The sequence below is a fragment of the Medicago truncatula genome, chromosome 7 (assembly GCF_003473485.1).
Source record: "Medicago truncatula cultivar Jemalong A17 chromosome 7, MtrunA17r5.0-ANR, whole genome shotgun sequence".
Taxonomy (NCBI): domain Eukaryota; kingdom Viridiplantae; phylum Streptophyta; class Magnoliopsida; order Fabales; family Fabaceae; genus Medicago; species Medicago truncatula.
Window position 1 is genome coordinate 3,836,972 of NC_053048.1, and position 27,989 is coordinate 3,864,960.

The 27,989-nt window shown below is 32.8% G+C and overlaps 4 protein-coding genes and 1 long non-coding RNA gene across 5 annotated transcripts; 1 reads left to right on the top strand and 4 right to left on the bottom strand.

Annotated features, from left to right (window-relative positions):
- Positions 1–1,989: 1,989 nt before the first annotated feature.
- LOC11409161 (uncharacterized) lies at positions 1,990–4,849 on the bottom strand. The gene is made up of 9 exons (XR_003006635.2): positions 4,697–4,849; positions 4,574–4,610; positions 4,321–4,412; positions 4,098–4,175; positions 3,563–3,820; positions 3,384–3,478; positions 3,191–3,297; positions 2,722–2,895; positions 1,990–2,323 (listed from the first exon to the last, which is right to left on the bottom strand). It is a non-coding gene; the product is annotated as an uncharacterized lncRNA (long non-coding RNA).
- Positions 4,850–10,564: 5,715 nt separating this feature from the next.
- On the bottom strand, positions 10,565–18,595 carry LOC11421016 (probable galacturonosyltransferase 14). Its single transcript, XM_024770136.2, has 6 exons — positions 17,948–18,595; positions 16,221–16,276; positions 15,973–16,128; positions 13,521–14,111; positions 12,231–12,533; positions 10,565–11,523 (listed from the first exon to the last, which is right to left on the bottom strand). The coding sequence occupies exons 1-6, from the start codon at positions 18,171–18,173 to the stop codon at positions 11,239–11,241; spliced, it is 1,617 nt and encodes a 538-aa protein (XP_024625904.1). The 5' UTR covers positions 18,174–18,595; the 3' UTR covers positions 10,565–11,238.
- A 3,541-nt stretch (positions 18,596–22,136) lies between these two features.
- Positions 22,137–22,900, bottom strand: LOC11407012 (kiwellin-1). The gene has a single exon (XM_003621311.4). It carries the CDS (start codon positions 22,833–22,835, stop codon positions 22,269–22,271), a length of 567 nt encoding a protein of 188 aa, XP_003621359.2. The 5' UTR covers positions 22,836–22,900; the 3' UTR covers positions 22,137–22,268.
- Positions 22,901–23,575: 675 nt separating this feature from the next.
- Positions 23,576–24,142, top strand: LOC11408539 (kiwellin-1). The gene has a single exon (XM_003621310.1). It carries the CDS (start codon positions 23,576–23,578, stop codon positions 24,140–24,142), a length of 567 nt encoding a protein of 188 aa, XP_003621358.1.
- Positions 24,143–24,235: 93 nt separating this feature from the next.
- LOC11407011 (cytochrome P450 71A1) lies at positions 24,236–26,677 on the bottom strand. Its single transcript, XM_003621309.4, has 2 exons — positions 25,655–26,677; positions 24,236–25,048 (listed from the first exon to the last, which is right to left on the bottom strand). The coding sequence occupies exons 1-2, from the start codon at positions 26,555–26,557 to the stop codon at positions 24,449–24,451; spliced, it is 1,503 nt and encodes a 500-aa protein (XP_003621357.1). The 5' UTR covers positions 26,558–26,677; the 3' UTR covers positions 24,236–24,448.
- Positions 26,678–27,989: the final 1,312 nt, after the last annotated feature.

The following is a 27,989-nucleotide window of genomic DNA, read 5'->3' on the forward strand; positions in this document are numbered from 1 at the left end:
GAATATATATATATATATATATACTCCCAACAATTTCAAATTAACCAAAATACCCCCAAACCCAATTTCATAACTTTTCAATTCCATTACATTATGTTTACTAGACCATTGACCCGTGCGATATCGATAAATATATCAAGTGCTAATATGTATCAAAATAGTTTAGTTGAATGGAAATAATAGTATAATTCAATTCATAATATTCAATTCTTAATATTAATTCGAACCCCGAACACCCCAATTATTCACCTTATAAGGTGAATTCTAGGCTCTAGGCTACCTGACAAAAAAAAAAAAAAAAAAAGACCACATTTGATGTCACATAAGTATCTTCGCCGTCCTCATCATTGATCAATATACTTTAAACCATCCCTTGAAGTAACCCTTGATATTGCGATGTACAATTGTCCATGTGAAAAAACAGGAGACAGTAGATAGATACCAACATGTTTCAACGACTGACCCTGACTCTTGTTAATAGTCATTGCAAATGAGACAGATAACGGAAATTGCCTTGATGTCAAGAAAAACCTCATAATTTGCTAACTAAAAACCGTAAATTAAAATAACATGAAATATATAGCTATATTATGTAGGTAAGATATGATTTACAATTAATGTTTTGCAATGATCATGCTTATAGTTAATGGTAAGTTAAGCATATTTTGAAGACACAATCATATGCTTAGATAGATCCTTATTCAGCCAATAGAATATCACCTGAAGCATTGGGCCAATCCTTATTGAAACAATGATATGAATCATGGTTTACAACTTAATTTGTAGTTTGCATAGCTCAGAGGACATCTAAGACACAACATAAGATATGAAACTTAAGACAAACTTATTGTAAATGAAAAACAACGAAATCAATCGGCGTGATATGTATAGAGTTATGAGCTTGTATAGTTCACTGCAATTGTCAATTAGATGATGCTATAATATACACCTTTCTGATATGATCTTCAAAAAAGTAATCAAATAATCACGTAATTTGAATATGACATAAAGTACCTTGAGGACACAAACTATTAATATGAACCCAACATTAGTATTAGTTGCAGGGGTTATAAAGTACTCCCAAAATATTTAAGTTATGAGCATACCTTTGGAAGAGATAGTGACAATGATCATTATGGACATTTTTTTACTTATTCAAGAGTACTTCCATAACATTATTAGCAACCATTTTGTACAATTTGAAAGGCTCAAAACATGAGCTATCAATGAAAGTGCTGCTATTTTGGAATTTATAAAAAAGGCTAGGCAACCTCCCTCTTGGCCAATAATGAATTTATCATAAAAAAACTCAGATTATTAACAAAAAAGTGTACATGCAAAAATAGCAATACAATAGCGTGCACTTTGGAAACATCAAGTTCAAGCTCATAAGTTCACATCTTCAACACGGCTGGCTCATAGACTTCTTGTACTCATAATCAGTATCATAAATTGCTGCATTTAGAATGAAAATTAAAATCAGAATTTCAGATGAGAAAAAATATTAGAAGCGCTACGATATAAATTTGCTAAACCAATTAACTAATACATATAAGTAATACTTACTATAGAAATTGTACCTTTAATCAAATATTAACCATGCAGACTATCTAAACTGATGAGAAAGATTACAACAAAAGATGAATGCAAACAACTTCAAGATCAGACATTTTGTTTTTCCTTAATTAACTGGGAACACATAAAAAAAATCTTCTTACGATTATAATAACATCAGTTGTTGAGATCAAAATGTGAATATCTAAGAAGAGGAATAAATAATAAAATAATCTTAACTTTGGGGGACTGAAATAATCACAAGTCACAACCAAACATGTTTGACTTTTGTGAAGTAAAAGTGATCATAGAAAGGTAAAATTGATTTTTTTCCAAGATCAGTTGAGACTTGCATAGGGATATAGCATTGTTGTAGCTTTCTGATCTGGACTTTCTTTTATGATCTCAATAAAAGTAATATCACAGTCAATGTACCAGAACCTATTTGCGTGCGTGTTTGGTTGTACGGTGGGAAGAATTAATTTTGGTTAAAAGTGATTTTCACTATAAGTGATTTGTCTTTAGATACATTCATGCAAAATTGATTTTTAAAAACATTATATTATATGATTTACATTCCAAAGATAGCAACACAAAACCAGTTGAACATGCTATGACCATTAATAACAAAATCAAAGTTCAGGCATTACAAACCAAAATAGCCATCTCTAAAACACATACCTCACTGATATAGTACTTGATCTTGCGCTTATCCGAAAATCACACATTGGTTAACTTGTAACTATCCAGAGGGAGTGAGGAAGTACCCCTACAAATTCGTATACTATAAGCAAACAACAAATCATCATCCAAAACAGCAAATTAAGTTCATCTTAGACTTCGTAAGGTGATAATATAGTTTTTTATTTTATTTTTTTATATATAATGAATGAAGGAAACAAAATAAATGATATATATACACCCAATAGAGTGGCTTGCATTAGAACAAAACCCGAGTTTCCAGCCCATCATAAAATTATGTCCAAAGTAGTTAAATGAGTTAATTCATAAAAATATATCTTCTATTTTAATTGTAAGAGTGTGCACAATTTTCTCGCTAATGACTTATTTGAATCTTTATCATGAGCAAGAAACATATATGAAGAAAAATTAAGGAACGATAAGCCTCGGCAGAAAAATTAAGCAAGAAACATGAATGAAGGATACCTCCATGGGTAGTACCAAAGAAGATGGACATTGTTGCTTTTAAATACTTTATGCGTAGAGGGTGTCAAGGGGCGGAAGAAACAACTGCAGTACCGAAACACCTCTGTTGCACAATATCAGTCCACCAACTGAAAACCAGCTCTGAATTATGCAGAAAACCACCAGGAACTTGCTCTGAATTATTCAGAAAATTACTTCAAACCAGCTCCAAATAGTTAAGCAAAAACATTGAATATGAATATAAAAAAAAACATTGCAAAGCATGAAATATAGAGGAAATAAAGAAAGAAATATAAGAAATAACAGACAAAGTAGTAGAAACGTGAATCTCAATTTCACTACTAAAAATAGTCACATCTCGAATCAAGTTAATGATACTTCAGAGGTTGAAATCAACATATGATGAATTTTATATAAAAACACTATAGTTGACATAAAAGTTTTAAGACTAAAGATTTAGGAACTTTACCTGAAGTTTTACAAAACAATCACAGGAAGTGATAATCATGATTATCCAAAAACTTTTACATTTTCACGGCATAGTCATCCGATAATGTGCAATGAATTCTATTCCCCCTACAAAGTGTAAATTAATCAAATAAAAAGCATGTAATTATCAGCAATTATTCTGCATTGAGTAATGTTAATAGATTAAGACTTACTCTAAATCTTCTAGCGTCGCATCCATAGCCTTGCTGATTTTTTTCATTTTTTTCAGTTTCCGTGACAGTGTCTTTCTCAACATAACCAGTAACATCTAAAAATATGAATTTTTTCCAAGTATATGTGAGAAATGAACTAACAACTCATGAAAATAAACTATTCAAAAGAGAAGAGTAACCAAGTATCCAATCCTCCTTAGAGCATCCTAAAATCTCTAGAAAAGGATTAATAATTTAGGACAATAATTATTAAGGCCATCTGCAATTTGTGTTTCTAAAGCTGCAGCAAGCCTTTTTTTTTCTTCAGCAATCTCGATCAACACACAATATAGAGAGGGTAGACACAGTCACATCAGTTTAATCAACCACCACCGTATAAATTATCAGCGCGAGGGCCTTCTTGCAACAACCACCACCGCATAAACCTCCTTCTAGATCTAGAATATAACAAACAAAAAAAGAGATGATAATAAATTAGATAGCAATGCAATTCAAAAAGTCATCGAAATACAAATAACCAAAAATCAAACTAAACAAATGCTCCCACTCTTATTCCAACCCCGAATTTGAAAATTCCTGAACTACAAAATCAACAAACCAAACCCCACACCAATCATATAACAATTACTTTGATTTTGTAAGAAGCCTAAAAAGCTATTGCAAGCTATTTTGTACAATAGAAGAATTGAATGGAAAGAAAGATGTGTGGTTAACCTTAGTCACAGAGAAGAGGAGGAACAGCTAAAAATCCATTTGATTTTTCTTCTCAATGTTAACACAATAACTATGCTTCTATATAAACAAAAAAAATTAAATTAGAATGAAACAATTAAATCATTGTGGAGCCCTGTTTGTTACATACTTAATGAATTAATTAATTAAATCAATTCCATTGTAAGATAAGCTAATAAATTTCGCAGTAAGAGAGAAAACGCACTTGCAATTTTGAAGTGAGATGAAGAAGTCGTGACCAAGTGTAACAACGAAGCCTGTCTGCAACTTTCTGGATAGAACCAACCCTTCCAGCTTCTTGGTGATAAATCCAACGACATAGTGGGAACCATCAGAGAAAGTGAGGCAATTTTATAAACAAAAAAAAAACTTCTATACAAACACAAAAAAAAAGGGAAAAAAAAAATAATGATTAGAATGAAACAATTACATAATGAAAGTGAAATAAACAAACATACCTGCATATCCCCAAGTCCACATTTCCATCAACAAAATCTGCAATTTGTAAAATAAAGCTACCGATCAAATCATGGTGGAGAAAGAAAAAACATTGAAAATCATTGCATATATCATCATCTTACACAAATGATATTAGCAGATTCAGAAATTCTATGGGAGTTTAGACCAATCAACCTCCAAGGATGCGAGTAACAAAATCTATTAGCAAAAGCAGCGAGAAATAATTTGTTTCCTTCAAAAGAATAGAAGGGATTTGTTTCTGTCAAAAGAATAGGAGATTTCTGCAATAAAATAGGAACAATTTTTATTTTTATTTTTATGTTTATCGTTAAGTCGGAAACAATTTTTTTTTTAAAGGATTTGGAGGAGGGGAATTAGGAAATATGGTTAGGTTTTGAAGGAAGGAAAAGTGGCTACAATTTTAGGTTAAATATTAGGTCAATTAGATAGGTTTTAGGAGGAGGGAAATTAGGAAATCATGGTTAGGGTTTGGAGGAGGGGAATTAGGAAATATCGTTAGGTTTTGAAGGAGGGAAAAGTTGTTAAAATTAGGACAACAAAGCTTTATTTAGGAATAAGAAGATTTGCTAGGTGCTTAAACACCTTCATCTTCCTTAAATAACTTGTTTGTCTTAACTTCAATTTGACATCATTGTTATGATTTCGCGTGCACAAGGCACTTAAAGGCCCCAAATATTGACACAATACCCTTTTCGCGTCATTTGCTATGTATATCTCGTATAGCACAGATTTCTTGGTTGTTTTTAATAATGTGTCAAAAAAAGTTGGTGATAATAGAAATTACAAAGTAAATTCAAAAGAAGCATTGTCACGTACACATAACTGACTATGATTTTTGTTGAATGCCACCTCTTCAGTCTTATGCTTTTAAAATCGTGTTTCAAATCTCCAAAATTCATAACCCTCTCTTAATAGACGTTTTCAACTTATATAGACTAGGTTTTGGGCGATGAAAATCGTGTCATATGACCAAAATTCTTCTCTTAAACTTACGCTATATATGAGAATTTTCAATAATAGATAGATATATTCTTTAAATTTTCATTATATTTTACTTTACGCTAAAGATTTTCATTATGTTTTATGTCTTTTTTAATTTTTTTCTGTCATCCGCCATGAAAACCCTCCCAAAACACAGTCTGTGGCTGTTTGGATTATATAATCTGAAGTTTGTTTGGACAGTTTCAGATTATATAATCCGAAAACTCTCAGTTTTTTGGACGGTGGCGTTTTTCAAAAGGTTTGGACGGTTAGTGGTGTGTTTAATGAATTTTTGGACAGTTTTGGACGGTGGAAAATGTTTTATTTGACAGTAATTATGATCAAGGATTTGTTTTAGGCTATAAATAGACTTGCATCTTCAACAAATTTCTTCGTTCTTCACTTCAACTCTTTTCTTACTATTTCTTCAACATTTTTTAGTTTTTTAGGAGTGTTTATGGTGTCATGGTCATTGATGACCGTTCATATAATCTTTGCAATTGCTTTGCAGCTTATGCGGAGATTATACGACGATCAACAGAAACCTTTGTCATCAAATAAAACACTAAAAATTACAGTTCGGTAGAAAAAAGTAATAGTCCTAAACAAATCACATATTGATTAAAATGAGTAAAACATGATTCTATAGCTCCTGCAAAGCCCATCCACCATAAATCAATATCGAAACTTTTTTCTTTTGCCTCCAAGAAAAACACACTAGGGTCCTAAATGTCAGGTAGAATACCCCTCACTTTCAATGCATACTTCGTCGTAATTCTAAAGGTATATTAATTAATACTATAAATATTATAGTATTTAGATAAATAAAAATCATATAAAGTATTAAAAACAAGTGCATCTTTGGATTAATTAATTTTAGCATTCTTATATAATATATGAGGAGTATAATATATGAGGAGTGCTTGCAACACTATCTTTCAACACTCTTACAAATACTTACTTCCTTATTAGTTTAAATGAAGGTGGCAGTTTTGGAGGGGGAGGTGGTAGCCTTACTCGAGGCCCTTCACTTGAACATATAAGATCGGGTTGTTTTCGAGTCCGACTCATCTACTCTAGTGCAAGCTTTATCGTCTCTGGACCATGGTGATTCAGAATTTTATGCTATTGTTTCTAGTATTATTTATCAGTTATCTTTACATTCTAAATTCGAGGTGAAGTTTGTTAGGAGACAATCGAACATGGTTGCTCATAGTTTAGCTAGGGCGGGCTGTTGTTGGGCTTGTCACCGTATTTTTTATTCTTATCCTTCTTGCATTGAACATTGGTTGATTAATGATAATAGTTAACTTTGCTTGGGTAAAAGAAAAATGAAGGTGAGTCTCACACTTTAGAAATGGTTTCCTCTTAAAATGGTGGGACCTACATTACTTTCATCCAACAAGAGAGTAAGTGTTAGGGAGAGGGTTTAAAAGAGTTTCCCTAGCATTCCTCGTAACCACACCGATAAGAGTTTGACCTTCTAAACGTAAAGGAGACAGTTCAAATTTCCTTGAAAATAGGTCGTTGGTGTCACTTTAGTTAATAATAATGTTTGACTTCTTTATATATTTATTTTTTAAAGTTGGTGATTATACTTTGCATACCCTCAGGTCACTATTATAAGCAAAAATTAATAGTTAAATGAGTTGTTTTTTGAAGAAAAATATTATTTTTTTATCATTTATAATTATAATAACTAAATCTTATTCATCAAAAATGTCAACGAAATAATTTTTTTTTGAATTTTTATCAGTCATAATTGAGAACATTTATTATTTTTTACGATAATATATAAAAAAAGTTACTATGATTCTTATAAATAGTAAAATGATATTTTTTCTTATGAAATGTTGTTCTATAAAATATAAATATTGACAAATAGCTATTTACTACATAAAAAATGATCGTTAATTTATAAAATTAAGATGCAAGAGTATCGGTATGTGAGTGTACCGTAGAAATTCCTTAATAATAATTGTTTTAGTTTTTTTTTTTTTTTTTTGGTACAAGTAATTGTTTTAGTTTTTTTACTAAACAATATGTAACTCGATATATTTCCTAAATAAAATATAAAAATAAGTAACTGCATAACTATATGAAGAGTAATGGACATGACTTAATCAATGAGACTGCAGCTTGTTCAAAACAAAAAAATCAATGAGACTGCATAAAACATTTGGATTCATGTTGTAATATTTTTCTCTCGCACATCTTTATTAATAAATTTATCCTTCTCTGTCAAAAAGTCGATGCTACCCAGAAGCTTCAAATTTTTAGCTTTCCCGACCTCGACGCTAATCCGAAGCTAAATCAATGTTAGCGTCCATTTTTACCCGGTTATAGTGGTTTTCTGATCTACACGGAAACACATTTTTCTAGTAATGGTTGGTGGTAGTACGATCAAACCAAAAATTGTGTTCTATTGACATCTAATTTCGATTTGAAACTTGATTCACATCACAATCAAGAGTAACCATTTGTAAATTCCATTTTTGAAGGTAGATAGATAGATGTACTCGTCAATACGAATATCATAATTATCAAATATATTCAAAATTTAATTTTTGGGTACTCCAAACCCAGTAAAGGTACAAAACTTAATTTTTGAGACAACTGCACTAATACTTGTTATACCCCCTTCAAGTATAACCGGGGAATACCGGGTTCGATTCTTTGGGGGAACAACGTTTGGCCGGTCAGTGCGCATGCCTCTACGCACGAGCCGGATTAATCGTTCACTTTTGGTGGGTCGGAAATCGGTGCGAAAGTAAAAAAAGAAATAAGATGTCTGGTTTTCTTCAATTTTTTACCTCTAAGCAAATCATTGTGTTGATTAAAAGGAATAACACACGAATCTGCATTAGCTCTTGCAAAGCCCAGCCACCATAAATCAATCTCCAAACGTTGTAGGCAAAAGGGCTTGAATGTGGGTGATTACATTTTTATATTAAAACACGCATAGCGGTCTTGCATTGTCAGGTAGAATACCCCTCACTTTGAATGCATCCTTTGTCGCAATTCTATCCTGCAACACACGCCATCTCTATAACTGTTTAAAAGCGATAACCATCTTAGCAAAGACTGAAACCCGTATAGCAGAATTTTGTAGCAGGTTGTACGCACGAAAGTCCCTACAGAACGTCTTCAATTGATCCTTCTCCCATTTGAACAATGTCCGCCTCCAGCTCCAGCGCCAAATCCATCAAACAAAACCTGAAACTAATTAATTCTCCACTACACGGTATATAGCTTTTGAACATTTTGTCAAGAGTAATAATTGTTATTGGTTTGGCTACAGAGTTATAATCAGAAGACAAATTTGGACCAAATTACAAACTCTACACACTCAACATAATATATCTCAGTTCTCCATTGGAGACTTTAATACCATTCTAGGCTCACATGAATATAGCAACTATATTCGTGCAGTCATCTTGTAAAGTCCACATATGGAACACTTTGATACTTGGTTGTCCAATGTGATTTATGATTAATTGATTGTAATATTATAGATTAGATTTTGATTTTTGAATTTTGGTTGATTGATTGTAGACTAAAATTGATAGATATTCTTGAAAGGAAACTAAAAAATTCCGTAAAAATGAAGTTTGAATTTGGAATAGTGGTTGCTTCTTGTTAGTAAGACCATGCTATGATTTTGCTAAGAGGAAAGGGGAAGTTGGTTAGTATGTTGATTGGTATTTTTTGTTAATCAATATACTAACTTACTCTTAGAATTAATTATGGAAAACGATCATTTGCCATGTCATATATGTCCCCTAAAGAAATCTTCCCTAATAAAATCAGACAAATCATCCCACCAAAAATATGAGATGAAAGAACTTGAAGACCCAAAGTGAAACAATTATGTCATCTATTTCGCCAGATACAAGACACCAGTTCATGTTTCTTAAACGCAAGAAGAATCTCCCTCAATCCAAAGCGACCCCTAGTGATTACGCGCAGGAAATTCCCTAGCAATAATGAATCCAAGCAATTCAGCCTCAAAAATATATATGTCCCCCAAATTAGAAGAGAATATGCCATTATAAATGAGGAACCCATTCCACGAATGATCCAAAAGAAGATCTTCATTGAGAACCCAGAGTTGGAGGACCTTGAAACCGGGATTTAATTACTTAACGACTTGACTTCTTTTTTTGCGACTTCGATAAATACGTAATGAAGGGTGCTTCTGTGTTGCTGCTGGTATCTGATAGAGCTTGTTGAATGATTTCAAAGTCCTTGTTAACATTCGAACATCGATTCTTATTGAAAACATAAAAAAGGATGTTGGCTAGCGAGTGACACATTGTCCCCCTCCTGCGAAGTTATGGCTGGTTGGTCACATGTAACGAGCTTCAGAACTGACATTTCATTTGAAGTTGCAGATGTAGTCCTTGCTATTTCATCTAGCTAGTTGCAAGAATAATTATAACCATAGTAAAGTAAAGGACTAGAAGCACACAAAAATTACAGCAGTTTACTGTTAATCCCAAGCTACATCTAGCTCATTCTCTTTCTTAAGGATTTTTTTTTTTTTTCACTTTTAAAACACTGAATGCAATCTTGTTAATATCTCCTGGTTGTAACTCAAACTAAGACACAACCTTGTTCCTTTTAAGCAACTTGTCTTCATTTGGCAATGCTCTATTAATAACAACCCAAATTTCAGTGTCTTGTTTGTGATTGATTTCATGTGGTTTTATCATGTGTATGTATGGTAAGGCAAGGTGGTTGCTTTATATGCCCCTCAGATTGCTCAACCTCAAGAGTTACGCTCCAATCCAAAAAAACAATGATCGGGTCGTAACCCTCACCAGATTTTATGTGGTATGGAGTATGATCGGATAAATCTGGTGAGCCTTTGAGCAATGCCGGTCCCCAAACATTTACTTTTGCCCATTTTATGAGTGATGAGGAAACAATATTTAAGCAACAACATTGTGAAAGCAATATGAAAAGATAAATGAAGAGAATGAAAATAGGAAAAAAGAATTTTCTGCACATTTCCAATGTCTGGTAGTCTTACATAATGAATAACAATATATATATTTATCCTACAAACAGTTCCCCAATTGAATGGACCTGTAACAAAGCAATCTCATGAACTACTCCTAGAATTCACCATCATCATATGATAATAACAACTCAAAGTTGGTGAAGGTAAAAATTGGTAATAACAAAATTTAAAGAAACTAAAAAATGATTCTCTAGAAGGGGGGAACCTCACAAATTAACTGTCCTAGTAGTAATGTTCTCAACACCAACAAGATTGATGAAACAGGTCCTGGTGACTTTTTTTACCATTCAGTTTATTCTCCAATATTCAACTATGGAATCGTTGTTATATTGTTCCATAGAAGATCAATAATAGTATATCCTTTCACCAACCAAAAATAGAGGATGTGTTTTTCATGTCACAACTCAAGGACTCAAATGATTCTCAATGCCATTTAGAGACTGTAATAACTCTTTCTGCAAAAATGTAGGGAATGGTAGCAAATCCACCAACAAAGTTTTTTAATCGCTTTGCCCTCTCAGCCATTTTTTCTATCGTCCTGAAGAAAATATCAAGACGCAAAAAATTTAGATGAAATCCGCTCCCTTTCATATTCACTGTTGTACACATCAAACCATAGAGCTAGTCGGCAGCAGACTATGATTCTTGGATATGACAGTTCTTCACAAAATCATTTGAATAATTGACATACTTGGTCCAAAATGGCCGAAGATGTTCAAAGCCAATTGGTAACCAGGGTTTTGACTGGCCGTTGTAGTGAATAACAGCAGCCTTTTTCACGTTCTCAATATTCGTATTGCTCTGATAGCCTAAGCCTAGCATGTGCCAAGAGGGATCGATTGGATGAACGTGACCTTTAAATGCAATCAACGCAGGAGGTAGGGTTCCTAACTTCCACATTGTTAGGTTTGACCTCAAATTCTGCCATAGAGAAGTTGTCAATAATAATATACTCTTATGTAAACAGAAAAATTGAAGAACAAATGACCAACCAAGACTTTCCAACCACCATCACCCTATCTCAATTTCAGAAAAAAGGAGAGGAAGGGTTTCCTGTCAAATACAAAAATAATATTTTGGCACAGATTTTGACAACAGTTTGGATGGTTATCGCAGTTCAAATATGTGGTTAAAATTACGTTCAGTAGATACATAGTGAATATAAAAAGGTGAATATAACAAGGTGTTGCAACTCACTAACCATCCGCTGAACATAGCTAACCATGATTTTGAACCTCATGAACAAAGATTTTCAAGGGATTCAAATATACATGATATCCACTAACCATGATTGGTGTTCAAATATACACCTGAAAGCCATGGTCAATGACGTTCAAAATCATAATTAATTGTGTCCATGAAACATCCACTGAACGTAAGTACTTGAACAGCGTTAACCAACCAATTGTTCTCTCATTTTGTGTCAAAATAACACAGCTATTCCAATAAACAAAAGCTAAGAAATGAAGCAAAAGGTCACCTGTGTTCCCACATAACTACTACCTTATAATTAATTTATCGATGAACACCAATAATTTTAAAATTTTGATACACTGAAGTTGTATTAGTCTGAGTTGATATGTTTACTTCTGTAACCAAAATAAGCCTGAGTTTATACGGACTTTTACCTCTTTCAGCCAGGAATGATAAGTTTCTCTTATATTAGTTCTTCTCCATGCACCAAGATCGAATATATTCATTCCATACGCCCATGCACACTCATCAGGGTCCAAATGATTTGATATGAGGGGATGAGAAAAATTGAAGTAGTTCCTAAAATGTTTAGACATTACCCAATCATCTTCCCCTCTGCAAGTTTCCACGGCGCCATTTACCTTTCCTTCAAGGTCAATTTCCCAAAGTGCAGACAAGTCGCGCTGAATCACCACATCATCGTCCAAAAAGACTACCTTGTCAAGGTTTGGGAAAAGCTGTTTGACAAAACAAGACATGTATAATTAGCATAAGTATATGAAACAGAACTTAATTAACATCTCTGGAAAATGACAATAAGAAAAATAATTTCTCCATCATAAAATGCCATTGTTAAAGTTGACAATATCAGCTATATTCGGTATGTAATTTCTGAATGTTGCTTTACTGATGAATGAAAGCAATGCAATGCAAAAGCAATTTAAAATTAACAATTATTTATCTACATGCCGAAACAACAAAAGGAGAGAGGGTCAGAGGGGAACATCACTCATTCATTTTTTTTTCAAAAACACACAAGCAAGGAAGCTGAAAAATAAAGAACAGATATACAGACACCAAAGCTATATAAATTTGTTGAACCTTAGGCAGAAAAAGGAGAGGATGCTCCTATCAATGGTTTTCCTTCCCTTAAACAACTATGCTAACATTAAATTTTCCAATATTAACAAATTCAGAAATCAGATAACCTCTTTTATGTTCTTCCCCCTCTATTTAAGCTGGAAACAGAGAAATACAAGCAAGACACTCAATTTGGCATTCAATGAATGGTTTCATTTCATACATGGTCAACACAATTTTTTAAAAGAGATGAATCTACAAGACAATGCAATTTATTTTTCAAAATAATAATCTAATCACAAAGAGTGTGTCGCCGATACTGTTCATTAAGCTAAGCTTCTGCTACTATCGCTTTCAGCCGTTTAACCACCTAACAGTATTAACTGTCCACCCAACCATCGCTTTCATTATGTAACATTCAACACAAAATATATTCTGTAAAATGGAAAATTGCATCAAACTTATGTAACATTCAACACAAAATATATTCTGTAAAATGGAAAATTGCATCAAACATAAGATGACAAAAGTTTAAAAATTGCACCATCATTTATTTCACAAATTAAGATTTGAAAAATATCTACGATAATGAGAGATATGAAGAAAGAAAACAGGAAGGGTAATCATTGTTGAATCCAACCTACCTCTGGTAGGTATATGCGCAGATGATTGAGTAAAGATATGTACTTTGGGCTTCTGGCTTGCAATTTAGATGCAAATTTACGTGGACTCGTGTCACTAAGATTGGTTCCGGCTAAATGATTTCCATGGTAGTAATCCCTGATCCCATTTTGATTTTCTACAGCTTCAAGTACAGGAACATTTTCTCTAGTCAACCAGTCAAACTGGTGAATGCCTTTGATTTCAACTACAGCAGGGGAGGCTGAATTTAGTGCAAACCACGAGTGCATACCCGCATAAGTTTTTTTGTCGGTGATTACATGGAAGACTATCTTTTCAGGTTTCAGAGCTGACTGGACGGCAGAATTAACAACTACTGAAGCGGCTAATATGTTGTCGGTTGATAGTATAAAATGGTGGTAAGAGTTTTCGGAGAGTAAGGGAAGTAATTCTGGAGGCGGCAATTGTTTGCGTGCATGAGCATTTGATGAATATTCATCAGTCAAACGCAAAGACAGACAATGAATCCCTTTTGGAATAGAACTTGCCGCAAAGTGTTTATTCATCAGCTCTGCAAATTTAGACTCCCTGATTTCTCTCTCAAATTTCTCCATCTGCATCACAAGAAGCGCAACATTTTAACAAAGATTGGTATAATCATTTACTACAACTTTCAATATAAGAATTATAATATCTAATGTAAACAAATGTGGTTGAGCCATTGCAGGATAAATGATACAGTTTTATATATAAAGTAAGGTCTAAAGCACAATAAATATTACTTTTAATATATACTAAAAAATATAATTTAGATTTAGAGTATCATATATTATCTCCTAGGAATGGTTTTCATATTTCCTAATAAACCGAGATTTCTTTCCTTGTTTAATTAGAATTGGAATTTATAGGTTCATTGTTTTGTCTTCTCTTAACACCAAAAATGTCATTCACATCATACCAATATAATATTATTATTGAGTATTCCTTTTCCTCTCTCTCTATACCTAAATAACTGACCTTGTAACAACAAATACAACTCCTTATGCTTAAATTCACATATCAGTCTTGTATATGCTTATAAAATTTCTGGAAGTCTTAAGAGGGTAGCATAAACCAATCACTATCAGGAATCCATAATTTATGAAGAGTCATCACCAAAAAGGATAGAGATCTCAAGTAGACATGCTTTAGGCATCGATTATCTTCCTAACTACAGGGTCCCTTAGAGAATATGGTCTGTTCTCTCATTGCCTGATTGCATTGTAGAGCGCCACCACCAATTGCTTGGTTGCAGCAGCAGCGCCCTTTCTCCTTTCATACGGGGCACTGTAGTGCGTCCGTGCCAAATAATTATTTCTGCAATCCAAAAGAATTATTTCTTTGGAAGGTAATGATTGATACTAATAAAGCCCCAAATCCATGTTATATATAGGGCTTGCTCAGAAACTGTTCCTCATCTAATCTTACATTTTTCAACTTCTGTTTCTCTTTGGAACTCTTTCGATTGGCATTTTGGCAAATCCCAGGTGTAGCCGAAGTCCTTGGACATGGATGACGCAGTGTGCAATCTATATACACTTCGGTGAACATGGATGAAGCAAAATATTATCCCCAAGGAGATTTCTTTTGCTTTATTTCTTTTTGTTTAGCTCTTGCATTAAGGATAATTCTTACAACAATTCATTGAAATTTCTTCACTTCATCTTAATGAATCTAATCTTTAATAAAAATATATGAAACATATGGTGTTGGCTTCATAAACAAGTATCAAGAATAGAGCTTATGAAATTGTTTACTAATGAACCCACCAAAAACTCATACAATAAATCAGAGATGGCACAGCGCTGCACAACACAGAATCAAATTTAGTAAGGAATTCCATCCATCCAATTTGCAGCTATAGAATTGTATAACTGAAATAAACATTCATCTAGAAATGCCATGAACTGAATCACTGTAACTCTAGGACAGAATATTGTGTCTTTGCTATGTAAGTTGTCTTAGATAGGGTCCTCTGCCTCATTATATTTGTCTTAGAGCCTGTTTGAATTGGCTTATTTGAGCTTATCTACTGGCCTAACCACTTGTGATACTTTTTGGGAAACCTTATGGAAACAGCTAATGACATGTCCATAAGCCTTTTTCAGCTTATTTCTATAAGCTCTCTAGGATAGTTTACGAAAACAACTTATAGCTTATACCAAAACAGTTTGCCTTCATTTTATCTTTTGTTGTAGAAATAGCTTATACATAAGCACTTATATGACAAGTGTTTATGGTACAATCGCTTGATTAAGCTGCTTACCCCAACAGATTAGTTGTCATTCATACCTATACAATGCATGGCTTATCCCAACCTCAATTTTAATGTTCAAATCTCATAACGACAAACACAACAATAACCCTTTTCGCACAAAATACCAATTAACCCAAGAAAGAAGTAATTTTTTATGTTAAATGTAACGCGCAACTTACCATTCCCCTTAACATGAATGCAAAAGTTTTCGCATCATATTGATTGTTCTTCATATCAGAAACAAGTTTGTCAAAGGAATCTGGAAGCTTTAGATCAGCTGGAATTTCCCCTGTCTTCACTTCGTGAAGAATCTTATAAAAATCTCTAACCAGTCTCTGCAGTACCATTAATGTAAAAAACAGGGGTTCAGGTAATTTTAATTGGTATAAAATTTATTCAATATGATATTAATAATAAAATTATGTACCCCTGAATCGTCAACCCTGCCAAGAAGCCTCGGGCCTAACCGCCTGCCTAAACAATCTGGAACACAAATAAAAGGAATCGATTAATGCTCTAAAATAGGAATAGGTTGAACATCAAAGAAAAAAAAAAAGGCACAAAACATTCAACTATCAGAATCTAATCAAAGTAACATACAAAAGCAAGCTACAGACAGCTGAGGTTAAAATAATGTTATTCTTAAAATCAATAGCTTTTATCTGACGGGAACCTTAAGAACAACTCATATCAGCCCATGAAATGTTATTGTTTATTAATATATCATAACACTATGAAATTGTTTTGCAGTCAATAACACACAAAATATTCATTCCTTACATGAAAAACTTAACAGCTTACAAGTTACATCAATTGAATACACATCACCAAAACATCTTGATCACTAAATTTCGAGTTCAAGTGTAGTCTGAACCATGCAAATGAAGCTGTCTGTATCAGATTCGTTACACCATAAACTCTTAACTGTCACGTTCTACTTTCTACAAAACTCAAAGTTCTAGCTTCAAGTAAAAGCGTCTTGAAACGCGGAATCAAATCCAATTGAAGCTTATAACGAAATACACTATAAATCACCCAATCTCTCTTCAGATCCTAAAATAAAGGGGCATAAATACATACCCAAAGCTTCTAAAAAACTTCCCTCAAGAAAACCACTTAGCACCGGTTTGCTTTCACTGTAGAAAATCAGCCAACGCGTGTTGACTAACAACTCTCACCCTACAATGTATAGCTCCCACATAACCACACACTATTGAAAATCGATAAACGCACATTAACTAACTCTCAATCTACAATTTATAGCCTCCATGTAACCATACACCATAGAAAATCGGTCAACACGCGTTAATTCTCGGTCCACAATTCATAGCTCACCTAACCAAGACAATCGGAAGCTAAGCTAACGCAGTTTCAAACACACACTTAAACAACTTACAATTAATAGCATTTGCTCTAAAACACTTCCAAGTTCAACATCTTAATATTCAGATCATTAAAAAACATTCATTCTAAACATAAAGGCATCGCAACGCGACAAATTGGAAGCTGGCAGAATTTAAACACACACATAAACAAGTTACAATTAATCGCATTTTAAATAAAACACGTCCAAATTCAATGCCTCAATATTTACATTATTTTCAAACATAACACAAACAGTTAACCGAACATACGATACATGTACCTAATAAAGGCATCGCAACACGAAAAATTAGAAGCTAACATAAACTTAAACAAGTTACGATTAATCACATTTGCACTAAAACACTTCAAATCACATACCTTAACATTTACATCATTATAAAAAATAAAAATAAAAAAAATAAAAAACATCAACAAATCTAAACACAAATGATTAAACAAACACATACAATACATGAATCTATTTTAAGTTTGACTTAAATCAAGTTACACTTAATCACAACTAAAAGGCATCGCTACGAGACAAATCGGAATTCCAAACTTAAACTTAATCAAATTACAATTAATATCATTTTCACTAATACACTTAAAGTTGTTCCATTCCTTAATATTTATCATCACCATTAACAAAACATTAATTTCAAACATAGAATTAAACAAACATACAAGACATGATAACATAATTCAAGATCTAGCTATAAACAAAACAAAAAACAATAAAACAAAAAGCAATGATATCATAATGATGAAAATGAGAAAAGTAGTAAGTACCAAAGGAGGAGCACTTGTTGACACCTTCAAGGGTAACAAGAGCAGTGAGAATGAAAACAAAAGGTAACAAAAAAGCTAAGATAAGAATGGTATGAAAAAGGGTTCGATAGGAAATGTGACGAGCTGCGACCTTGATCTTCATCAAGTCAATAAACCCATTTTGATGATTGTTTGTGCTTGAAGAAATTGTGATACTTCTCATACTAGGCGAGAAGTGAAGCTGCATCTTCTTCTTTGATGCATATGCAGCTTCACATCCACCACTATAACCCTACCAACCCAATTCAACAACAAAATCAAGATAACCCATTTCTTCCAAACGCACATATTCAGATTCAGATCCAATTTTAAGATCAAATCTCAATCTGGGTCGGTCTCAGATTGATCAAAATTTCATTTTTTTTAATCTTGGTCTTGTAACAAGACCACCACATTTCAAGGGTTTTTTTGTTTGGATTTTGATGAATCCTGGGATTATTTGGAGAAATTAATGTTTTTTTTCTTCTGGGTTGGATTTGTTTTTTGTTTTTTTTGAAGAAGTTCAATGTAGTTCTCTCATGGATCAAAGAAGGAGAGAGAAAGGAACAAAGGAAGAAAGAAAGGAAAGAAGAAAGAAGAGAGAGAAAATCTTTTGGTGTGTTTTTTTAGTTTTGTTGGTTGTTTTTGTTTGTTAAATTATTTTTTTTTAATTATTCTTTAGTTTTGTGCGGATCTCTTTTATTGGTCCGATCTATAATTTCTATTTTCTAGGAAAAAAGATTATTTATGATGAGAGAGAGAATGTGAAAGCTTGTGTGAGTCAAAACTCAAAACCGTGTGTGGGGGGTTAGAGAGAGAGAGAGGGGGGAAATGGGAGGGAGATAAATGCGGTGAAAGTTTGACCTTGAGATTAGATGTTGGAGCTAAATTTAGATGTTTCCTATGTTTGTGGAGATGGTTAAAGAATTATGTGGAGAGGATTATGTTAAATGTGGTGGTTAATTTTAGTTAAGCTTTGTTGATTTTGGTGTTAGTTAGTGTGAGGAAGTGTAAAGTGTGATTGTTAGAGAATGGTAAAAAAAGATAAATTATGTGATATTGTAATTTTGGGTTGATGAAAAGATGTGGTGCTATTTTTGAACTAAAAGGTTCATAAACTCTTAATAAATGTAGTGTGATGAAAACTATATAATACACTTATATGAAAACACATTTTATTGACAAAAAAAAAATCACATTTTACCTTTTAGTGACACATTGTGATAAGATTAGTGGGTTTTTTTTTTAGAGTTATGTTATTTGAACATCCATTTATATGACAACTTTTGAAACAACCAAAATTTTACAAAGACAATGAATACTTCCTATTAACACAAGTAAAATACGTAAATGCCCCCAGCGGTAGTTAACTACCGTTCTGCAAACCGGCGGCAGTTAACAGCCGTTGGCACTCAACGGTAGTTAACTACCGCTAAATACTTTTCTTCAATTTTTTAGGTGCAGAGAACCAACCCAATCTTCAATTTCCTTGCGTTCAATTTTTCTTCAATTTCCCTTGCTACATTCACATATTCACATTCATATTCTTTCCTTTACCTTCTATTTCTAACGATTCTCTTTCTAATATGCTACAAAAATCATCTTCTTCATCCTTACCTTATTATTCTCACTCCACCCATTGTTTGTACTTGTTCTTGTTACTGCTGTTTTTTAACATACCCATAACTTCAATTTAAAAAAAATAAAAAATCCATTTTGATGAATTGGGTATTTTTATTGTTGTTTCTGAAACTACCCATTATAATTTTGAAAAAAAAAATAGATTTTTTTTAATTGGGTAATTTTTGTTGTTCCTTCTAAAAAAAAAAATCATTTTTTTGTATCCATGGATGCACAAGCAGATTTATCAAACTACTATGCCATCTCCAACAAATTCATCAAATGAGTCACTCACTGGTAACTCCTTTTCATTCCATTTGAATTCAAAATCAAACCCTTCTCTTTCATGGCATTTACTTCATGAAAAACCAGATAAAAATGTTCATGTTAATCTCATAAAACAAGAACAAGATGAAGTTGTTGATGGTGATGGTGAAGAAGAAGGTTAAACAATTGATTTTATGGGTAGGCCTATTTGTTTCAAGAGGAGATCAGAGGAAGAAACACAAAGGATTTGAGAAGGAATTGAGTTGAATGCTTCTGAAAATTTTGTTTGTATTGTTGTGACCTATGATGGAAGCACTTTGTAGTCATTTGACTAATAAGTATTCAGCGATAGTTAACTACCGTTGGGGGCATTTACGTATTTTATTTGTGTCAATAGGAAGTATTCATTGTCAAAAAAGCAATTTTCCCAGAGAAAAACCCTAGCGCCGTTCAGTTTTGAAAAACCCTAAACCCTAAAGAAAGCTTTTGGGTTGATTTGGCATGCCACTATATGGACGATTTGGAGGTAGAGAAACGTGAGGATTTTCAAAAACCAATTCAAGTGTATTGATGAGTTGGTGGATGAGGTTAAGACTTTGTCTTGGTGTTGGGCTTAAATAGGTCTCGAATTGCATCTTACCTATTCTATGAGTGGTGTGGGAATCCAAGGGATTGCTTCCTTGTATAGGGGATTTTTAGACAGCAGCTGGGGTATATTTTGGGCAGTTTTCTCGGCTGTTAATGCTGGTGTGTGCAGCTTCCGCTGTCATGCCCGGCAAAACCAGCAGTCGTTGGTTTTTATCTCTGTTTTTGCGCCTTTGTCACTTGCTTTCTGGTATATTGGCTTTTGCTTTTGTAGGATCATCTGTTGTTTTTATTTCCTTGCCTTTGTCGTCTGTGTTTTGGTGTATTGGCTCCCTATAATTTTGTTCCTTGCCTTTGTCGCCTAAGATTTGGTGTATTGGTCCCCCTGTATTTTCTTGCCTTTAGCACTTCTTGTGCTGGGCTCTTAATGTTATATGCTGCTTCCAAAAAAAAAAAAAAAATTGTTGAAGAACTTCCTGAGTCTTCTAGTTGCTTTAATCAAGTTGCCTTCAAAAATATGTGTAATCTTCATGATCTCATAGAACTTTGAACCTTTTGCCCAATCATACACAACCTTTATAATATCATACCTAAAAGACTTCACAGAAGTTTCAACATGAATTTGCACCTGTTTTGTAGGATAACAAGTGCGATAAAAAAAATTAGTTTTAGAGCATTTTACAACTACAAATGCGTATAAACTTTAACAAAGTTATAACATAGAAAAAGATAAAGCTGAAAATGTTGTGAGTACGTCAAATCATAAGTAAATGGTGTCATAGATTTGCTTTGGAAAACATGCAATAATTGGAATGATAATTTGCTCTCCCTCTTAACTTTTTCATAAATAACCAATAAAAGTTGTTTTTAAATCTTCTCGTAAAACTAATTTTTAGAAGAACCAAAGGAATTATAGTCCAAATATCATTTTTTATTTTTTAATAAATGTAAAATGATTTTTTTCTTATAATATGAGACGAAATTGAGGAAAATAAGGGGTGTCAATTTCTCATGTGTAACAAGAAACATAATGAGCCTCCGTGTAATACCCTTTTACAAATAACAACAATGTATAAACCCAAAACAATAATGATAATAGGAATTCAAACAATGACACCAACAAAAATTTCAACCTTGTACGATTCATCTTCCCATGAACCTCTATTTTTGACTCATATTCTCTTACTCATATTTAATTTGGTATAGATTATTTATTTTTAAGAGAAATAATTTGGTATAGATCTTAGACCTAATTAAGAACATGTAGAAGAATTGACCATCTTTGAGCTGTCCAAGCAGCAATTGTTTTAGATTCTAGTCACATGAATGGGAGAAACATGGTCCTTGTCCAAGTAACAATGCATTATTTTAAGCATCTAGTGAACTATAAAACACTCACCTTACAAACATTAGATATGATATTGACACGCAGACATTAATAATAATTTTTAAGATCAACTTTCATGACACGTCATTGTGAGTGTAGAACATTATTTTAAGATATATAGTTTTATTTTTTAATGATAAATTTGTGTTTATTATAATTTAAAATTTATTGTACACTATAATTGTTGTTTTTTTAAGGAATATGTGTTGTTAATCTATTAATTATAATTGATTTTAGTAGTAGCTCACCCGAATATTTTTAGTCCAGCTCCACCATCGATGCAATGCACATTTTAAAACCATGGGATATATGTATTGAATTTTCTTAATTTACAATAGAATGATCATTGGTAATAACATTTACATAATACGCATAAGATAAGAAATAACAGTACACACTATCACATAATGATTACAGCACAAACACACATTTCATCTTCTACAATCAAGCATCTGACCATGTAATATCTAGGCCACCCCATTGATCTTGAGGCACACCCAAGGCTTTCCACACAGCCTTAGAAGCATCAACAATGTTGTTTGGACAAGGAGGTTGGTAATCATGTTCTTCATCACATCCCATTGTAGAGTCACACTCATCAACCACCGTGGCCACTACACTTTTTCCATTGGCACTTATGGTAATCTTGTTCAGACATCTGCTCTTGTCGTTGAACCATCCTGTGGAAAGTGCAACGACTGGTGTATCATCAGAATGATACTGATTATCACATGCTGAAGGGCCACCTCCATCTCCACCTTTCTGAAAACTATTAAGTGTGAGGTATGCCTTAGTATGAGTAGATACTGATGGTGAACATTCATAAGTTGTGTACATCTTTCCTTGTACACAACAATCAGAGTCATTCTCTTTGTTACATTGTCCAGATGGAGCTTTCTTTCCCCTGATTCTACCGTTCGGACGACACTTTTGAGCTTCAGAAAACACAAAACTTGTTAAAACAAGAGTAATCAATAAAAGAAAAGAAACTTTGGGGCAAAAACTCTTCATTTTGTCTATGCAACTCTATATTTCTCCTTTTAGTTCTTCTTCTTCTTAGTGTTTGATGCTATCATGGAGCTTTTATTATGGTATTTATAGAAAACTTAATGTGTATTATGTTAGTTGATTGGCTTTGAAAACAAGCAGGGGGTTAGTTAGTATTTTGGTCAAGGCAAAGAGTTTTATCCTGCCGTGTTTAGCTCAAATGACAACTACCACAATATAGGATTGCTTTTGAGGTCAAAGAACAACTTTTACACTACCTTGTTTAGCCAATTCAATATTTATTTTGCCCTTATTTTGTCTTGCATTGATGCATACAAGATACTTACCTGTAGTAATTATTAATGTTTAACATAAACATTGTATGATTTTAATAGGAATTTTACTTGCCAATGTTTCAGGGCATTGCCTCTGATGTTGACCATTTGATATCAATTTAATATAGATCCCTCAAACTATTAAATAAATAACTAATTGATCTGTATGTTGTTTTTAACTATATTTTTTTATATCCATAAACAATTTTTTTTTTTTTTTATTGAAACCCTAGATCATGAAATATAATAAAGTAGAACTCGTTCAAATAATTGGCAGACAAAGTAATAAAACTAACTCTTTGACCTCAAAAATGTTACAACCCTACATTGTGGTAACTCTCTAATTCTCTATATATACTCTTTGAGAATTCCAATCCATGCATATCAAACACACAAATATTCGGAAAAAAATACAATTAAATAGGCAATATGAAGAGTTTTTGCTCAAAAGCATCCTTTCTTTTTCTAGTTTTTCTGATTACCACAAATCTGTTGTACTCTGAAGCCCAACAGTGTCGTCCAAGTGGTAGAATTAAAGGAGAAAAAGCTCCTTCCGGACAATGCAACCAGGAGAATGACTCTGATTGTTGTGTACAAGGAAAAATGTACACAACTTATCAATGTTCACCGTCAGCGTCTACTCACACTAAAGCATATCTCACGCTCAACAGTTTTCAAAAAGGTGGAGATGGAGGCGGCCCTTCGGCATGTGATAACCAATACCATTCTGATGACACTCCTGTTGTTGCACTTTCCACTGGATGGTTCAACAACAAAAGTAGATGTCTGAACAAAATTACCATCAGCGCGAATGGAAGAAGTGTGGTTGCCACGGTTGTTGATGAGTGCGACTCTACGATGGGATGTGATAAAGAACATGATTACCAACCTCCTTGTAACAACAACATAGTTGATGCCTCTAAAGCTGTGTGGAAAGCCTTGGATGTTCCTCATGATCAATGGGGTGGATTGGATATTACATGGTCTGATGCTTGATATCATATGTTATGGAAATACTATTTGTTTCATGTAATATACTTATTGTTTTGGTAAGTTTATTTGTATATCATCTTTTATGTATCATATATATTTATCAGTAATGCATCTAAAAACTTAAATCACAAGCAAGCAGACACGGTGTTTATATCAATCTCTGATACAAATATTGCATAAACCATTATACATAAAGAAAAACAAGCATATACCTCCACACTGTAATTACCTACAACATCAATGTATAGAATCTAGATTAATTAAGCAACTTGCATACCAGCGTATACTAAAAACTGTCGATTGCGACATTTACATGTGATTCTTGGCAACAAGGCAAAGGTGATTCTTCTTGTGTCTAGCAAGTCCTGGCAATCCTTCAGTGTCTATATCTTCCTTTGTCATACCTTCAGGCATTTCCCAATCAAAAGAGTTAAGAAGGTTTGCGGTTATCATTTCTACTGTGGCGATTCCTAATGGTATGCCAGGGCATATTCTACGCCCTGCACCGAATGGAATAAACTCGAAATTTTGTCCCTTAAAATCTATATCATTGTTTAAGAATCTCTCTGGATAAAACTCATCGGGGTCTTTCCATGTCTCGGGGTCCCTATGAATAGACCAAATACTCACAAACACTGATGTTTTTGGTTCTATTTTATATCCATTTAGTGTGAAACTTTTACTGGTCTCTCTAGGGGCTAGTGGTGCTGGTGAATAGAATCTTAATGTCTCTTTTATCACAGCCTTAAAATATACAAACTTTTGAATATCATCTTCATCTATGAACTCTTTTTTGATGTTTCTAATTTCTTCTTGAGCTTTCTTCATTGCTCTTGGATTCTTTATTAATCCGGTCATCACCCAAACTGATGTGGCTGCACTTGTGTCAGTAGCTGCTACAAGTAGATTCTGTGATCATTAAAAGCAAAGCAAAGCAAATAATTAGGACATTATATCTATGTTCATTTCTGTTTACTTGGCACTTCATTTTGCATTTTTTTCTTTCATTGAGACATGTCAATGTAGCACTACCTAATTGCATAGTTATGCCATTCTACATATATGTTTGTGCTACAATTTCAGCTTAATTTCTTGACATGAATGATTACACGTTGTTACTACAATCACTCCCACCTCAACTCCCTGAGAAGTCTTTTAACTAAATGTAACACTTTTTGAAACTTAAATAAGGCTAATATCGATAAAAATGTGAGAAGGTGAACTTGAGGTCAAAACATCGTTGTTAGACGGACAACTAAGTCTCATATACAGTTGGGGGGGCTATTGATTGAAACACCAAAAAAAAGTTCCACATAACATAGAAATCGAGGTTAAGAATAGTTTATAAATATTCACCCTTCACTCTCCTCATCCACCTCAGAGTCATTACTCAAAGAATAACGCAAGAATTACATAAGACCCAAAACGAACAATATCTTGAAAAGAGTGTTCGGAACATTATATAACAGGGTATAAAACAAAAAAATATATATATTAAAAGTCACGAGAACATACCATAACGACGGCTTTGATGTGATTATTGGTGAGATCAATTGAGAGACGACCCTGATTCTTTAACTCAAGTAACACGTCAACTATATCCTTCTCTTCATCATCTTTTTTCCTATTATTAGGATTGAGATGTTCCTTGAGGACTTGTTCAAAGAACTCATCCAAAGCCTTGAAAGTGTTGTCAACACGAGCAATTGCCCCTGTGAGTTTATCAACCCACCCCATAAAAGGAATATAATCTGAAACAAAAAAGGAAAGGAAAATAGCTTGTGTCTCATTAAGTAAACCATGGAACCTGCTTTTCTCACCCCCTTCATGCTCATAACTTTTTCCAAAAGCAATTCTACATACAATAGAACTTGAGACAGACATTAAGACCTCACTAAGGTTTGAAATTTTGGAAGAACAAACATGGTTAGATATCTTTTCAATCATTAGCTTGACCTCAGATTTTCTCACATGAGCAAAGCTAGAAATTTTTTTGGAGCTAAAGAAATGGACAACACAAATTTTTCTTATCTCTCTCCAACAATCATTGTATGGTGAAAATATCATATCTATACCATTATATGACAATGTTTTTGGACCATGTGATGGAGGTCTACTAGATACATCATGATCATGATCTTTGAGAATTTCTTGAGCTAGTTTAGATGAGCAAACAACAATTGCTTTCTTGAAACCAATTTGAAGAGAGAAAAGAGGACCATAGATTTTTGAGAGATTCCAAAATTGTAAATGGAGATTTGAAGTGTCAAGTTGATGGAGATTTCCAATTATAGGAAGACCTTTTGGACCCTTTGGAAAGGTTGATGATGATGAGTTCTTGATATTGGTTTTGTATTTCATGAAAAGGAAAAATACTAATAAAGGTAAAGCTAGAAGTGTGTGAAGATATGACACCATTGTTGTTCAGAGCTCTGCAAACAAATCTCACTATGAAAAATATCACATGTGTGCTCTCATAACAAATTATATGCTTTTTGTACTTATGCTGAGTTTGACAAACATATGAAACTATTATGATGTTTGTGTCTTCCTAATATACTATAATATATCTATGTCACTATCTACTTTTTTATATTAATTTAATTTAGGGGGAAAATACATTGAATTGTACACCTAGTTTTCAAATGTAACTTCCCTTGTATTTATTTTAAAAAAAGTGTTGCACTTAAGATTATGATGTGTTCTATGCAAATTTCCCTTATTTTAATGATGAGAAAGACTCACCACGAGTATTTTAAGGGTACTCTATCTTAAATAATAATTTTTTATGGAAATTAAATATTCAATTTATTGAAAATTGAATTATTTAATTTTTTAAATGAATAGTTTTTTTTCTTCAAAAAAAAATTGAATAATTTTTTAATTTAAAATGCTTCAAAGAGTATTCTTATAACACTCCCTAACTATATTAAATGTTAACTTGTGCTTCACCAAAAAAAAAATGTTAACTTGTGTCTTGCCCTCAAGGCACAAGTTAATGAATTAAATATAGAAATAATGAATTGAATGCACAAAATTTTAAAAAATATTTCTTCTTTTAAATTTCTTAACATATGCTCTAAGGACACAAATTAATACTACACTTTAATTATTTACAGCCACCTCTTGACTCTTCTATTCTTAGTGTGTGTTTGTTATGGCGGTGGCGAGAATTGATTTTGATAGAATTGAGTTTGAGAGAATTGATTTTGGTTAAAAGTGAGTTGGATGTGAATTGATTTATGTTTGGATACACTTACTTAAAAGTGATTCTTACGAGTTGATGTTGTTTGGATAGTATAAATCAAAATTGATTTTAAATGTGTAACGATCAAAGTATCCTTTTAATTGTATTTAGAAGTAAATATCTCATTCACATTAGATAATTATTTCAGCTTATTATAAATTGATTTTATTGATTTAAAAATTCAATTTAAAATAATATTAATTTATAAGACTTATTTTTAATAATTTTTTTTTATCAATTAGGTGATTTTTAATAGAATATAAGCATCAAAAAATAATGCAATTAAAACTTAAAAGAGATACAATATGCGCTCATTCAAAAATAAATAAATGCAGTTTATGTAAAAAACAACATTGACCTAAATGGGTTTAATTATATAAATAAATTTTAACTAATAGCCGGAAAAAAAAAATCTACAGAATCAAACAAAACACCCCAACTCAACCCAATAGTAAAAAAAAAATCATGAATTAAAATTATGTTTTCAACGTGCCCATGTCTTTCACTTTCGAGAAGCTTCAATCCATTTCTCAACACTCTTCTGCCACTTCTCTTCCCCATATATCAACATTCTTATCTTATTTTACCATTTCTCTCAAGCTT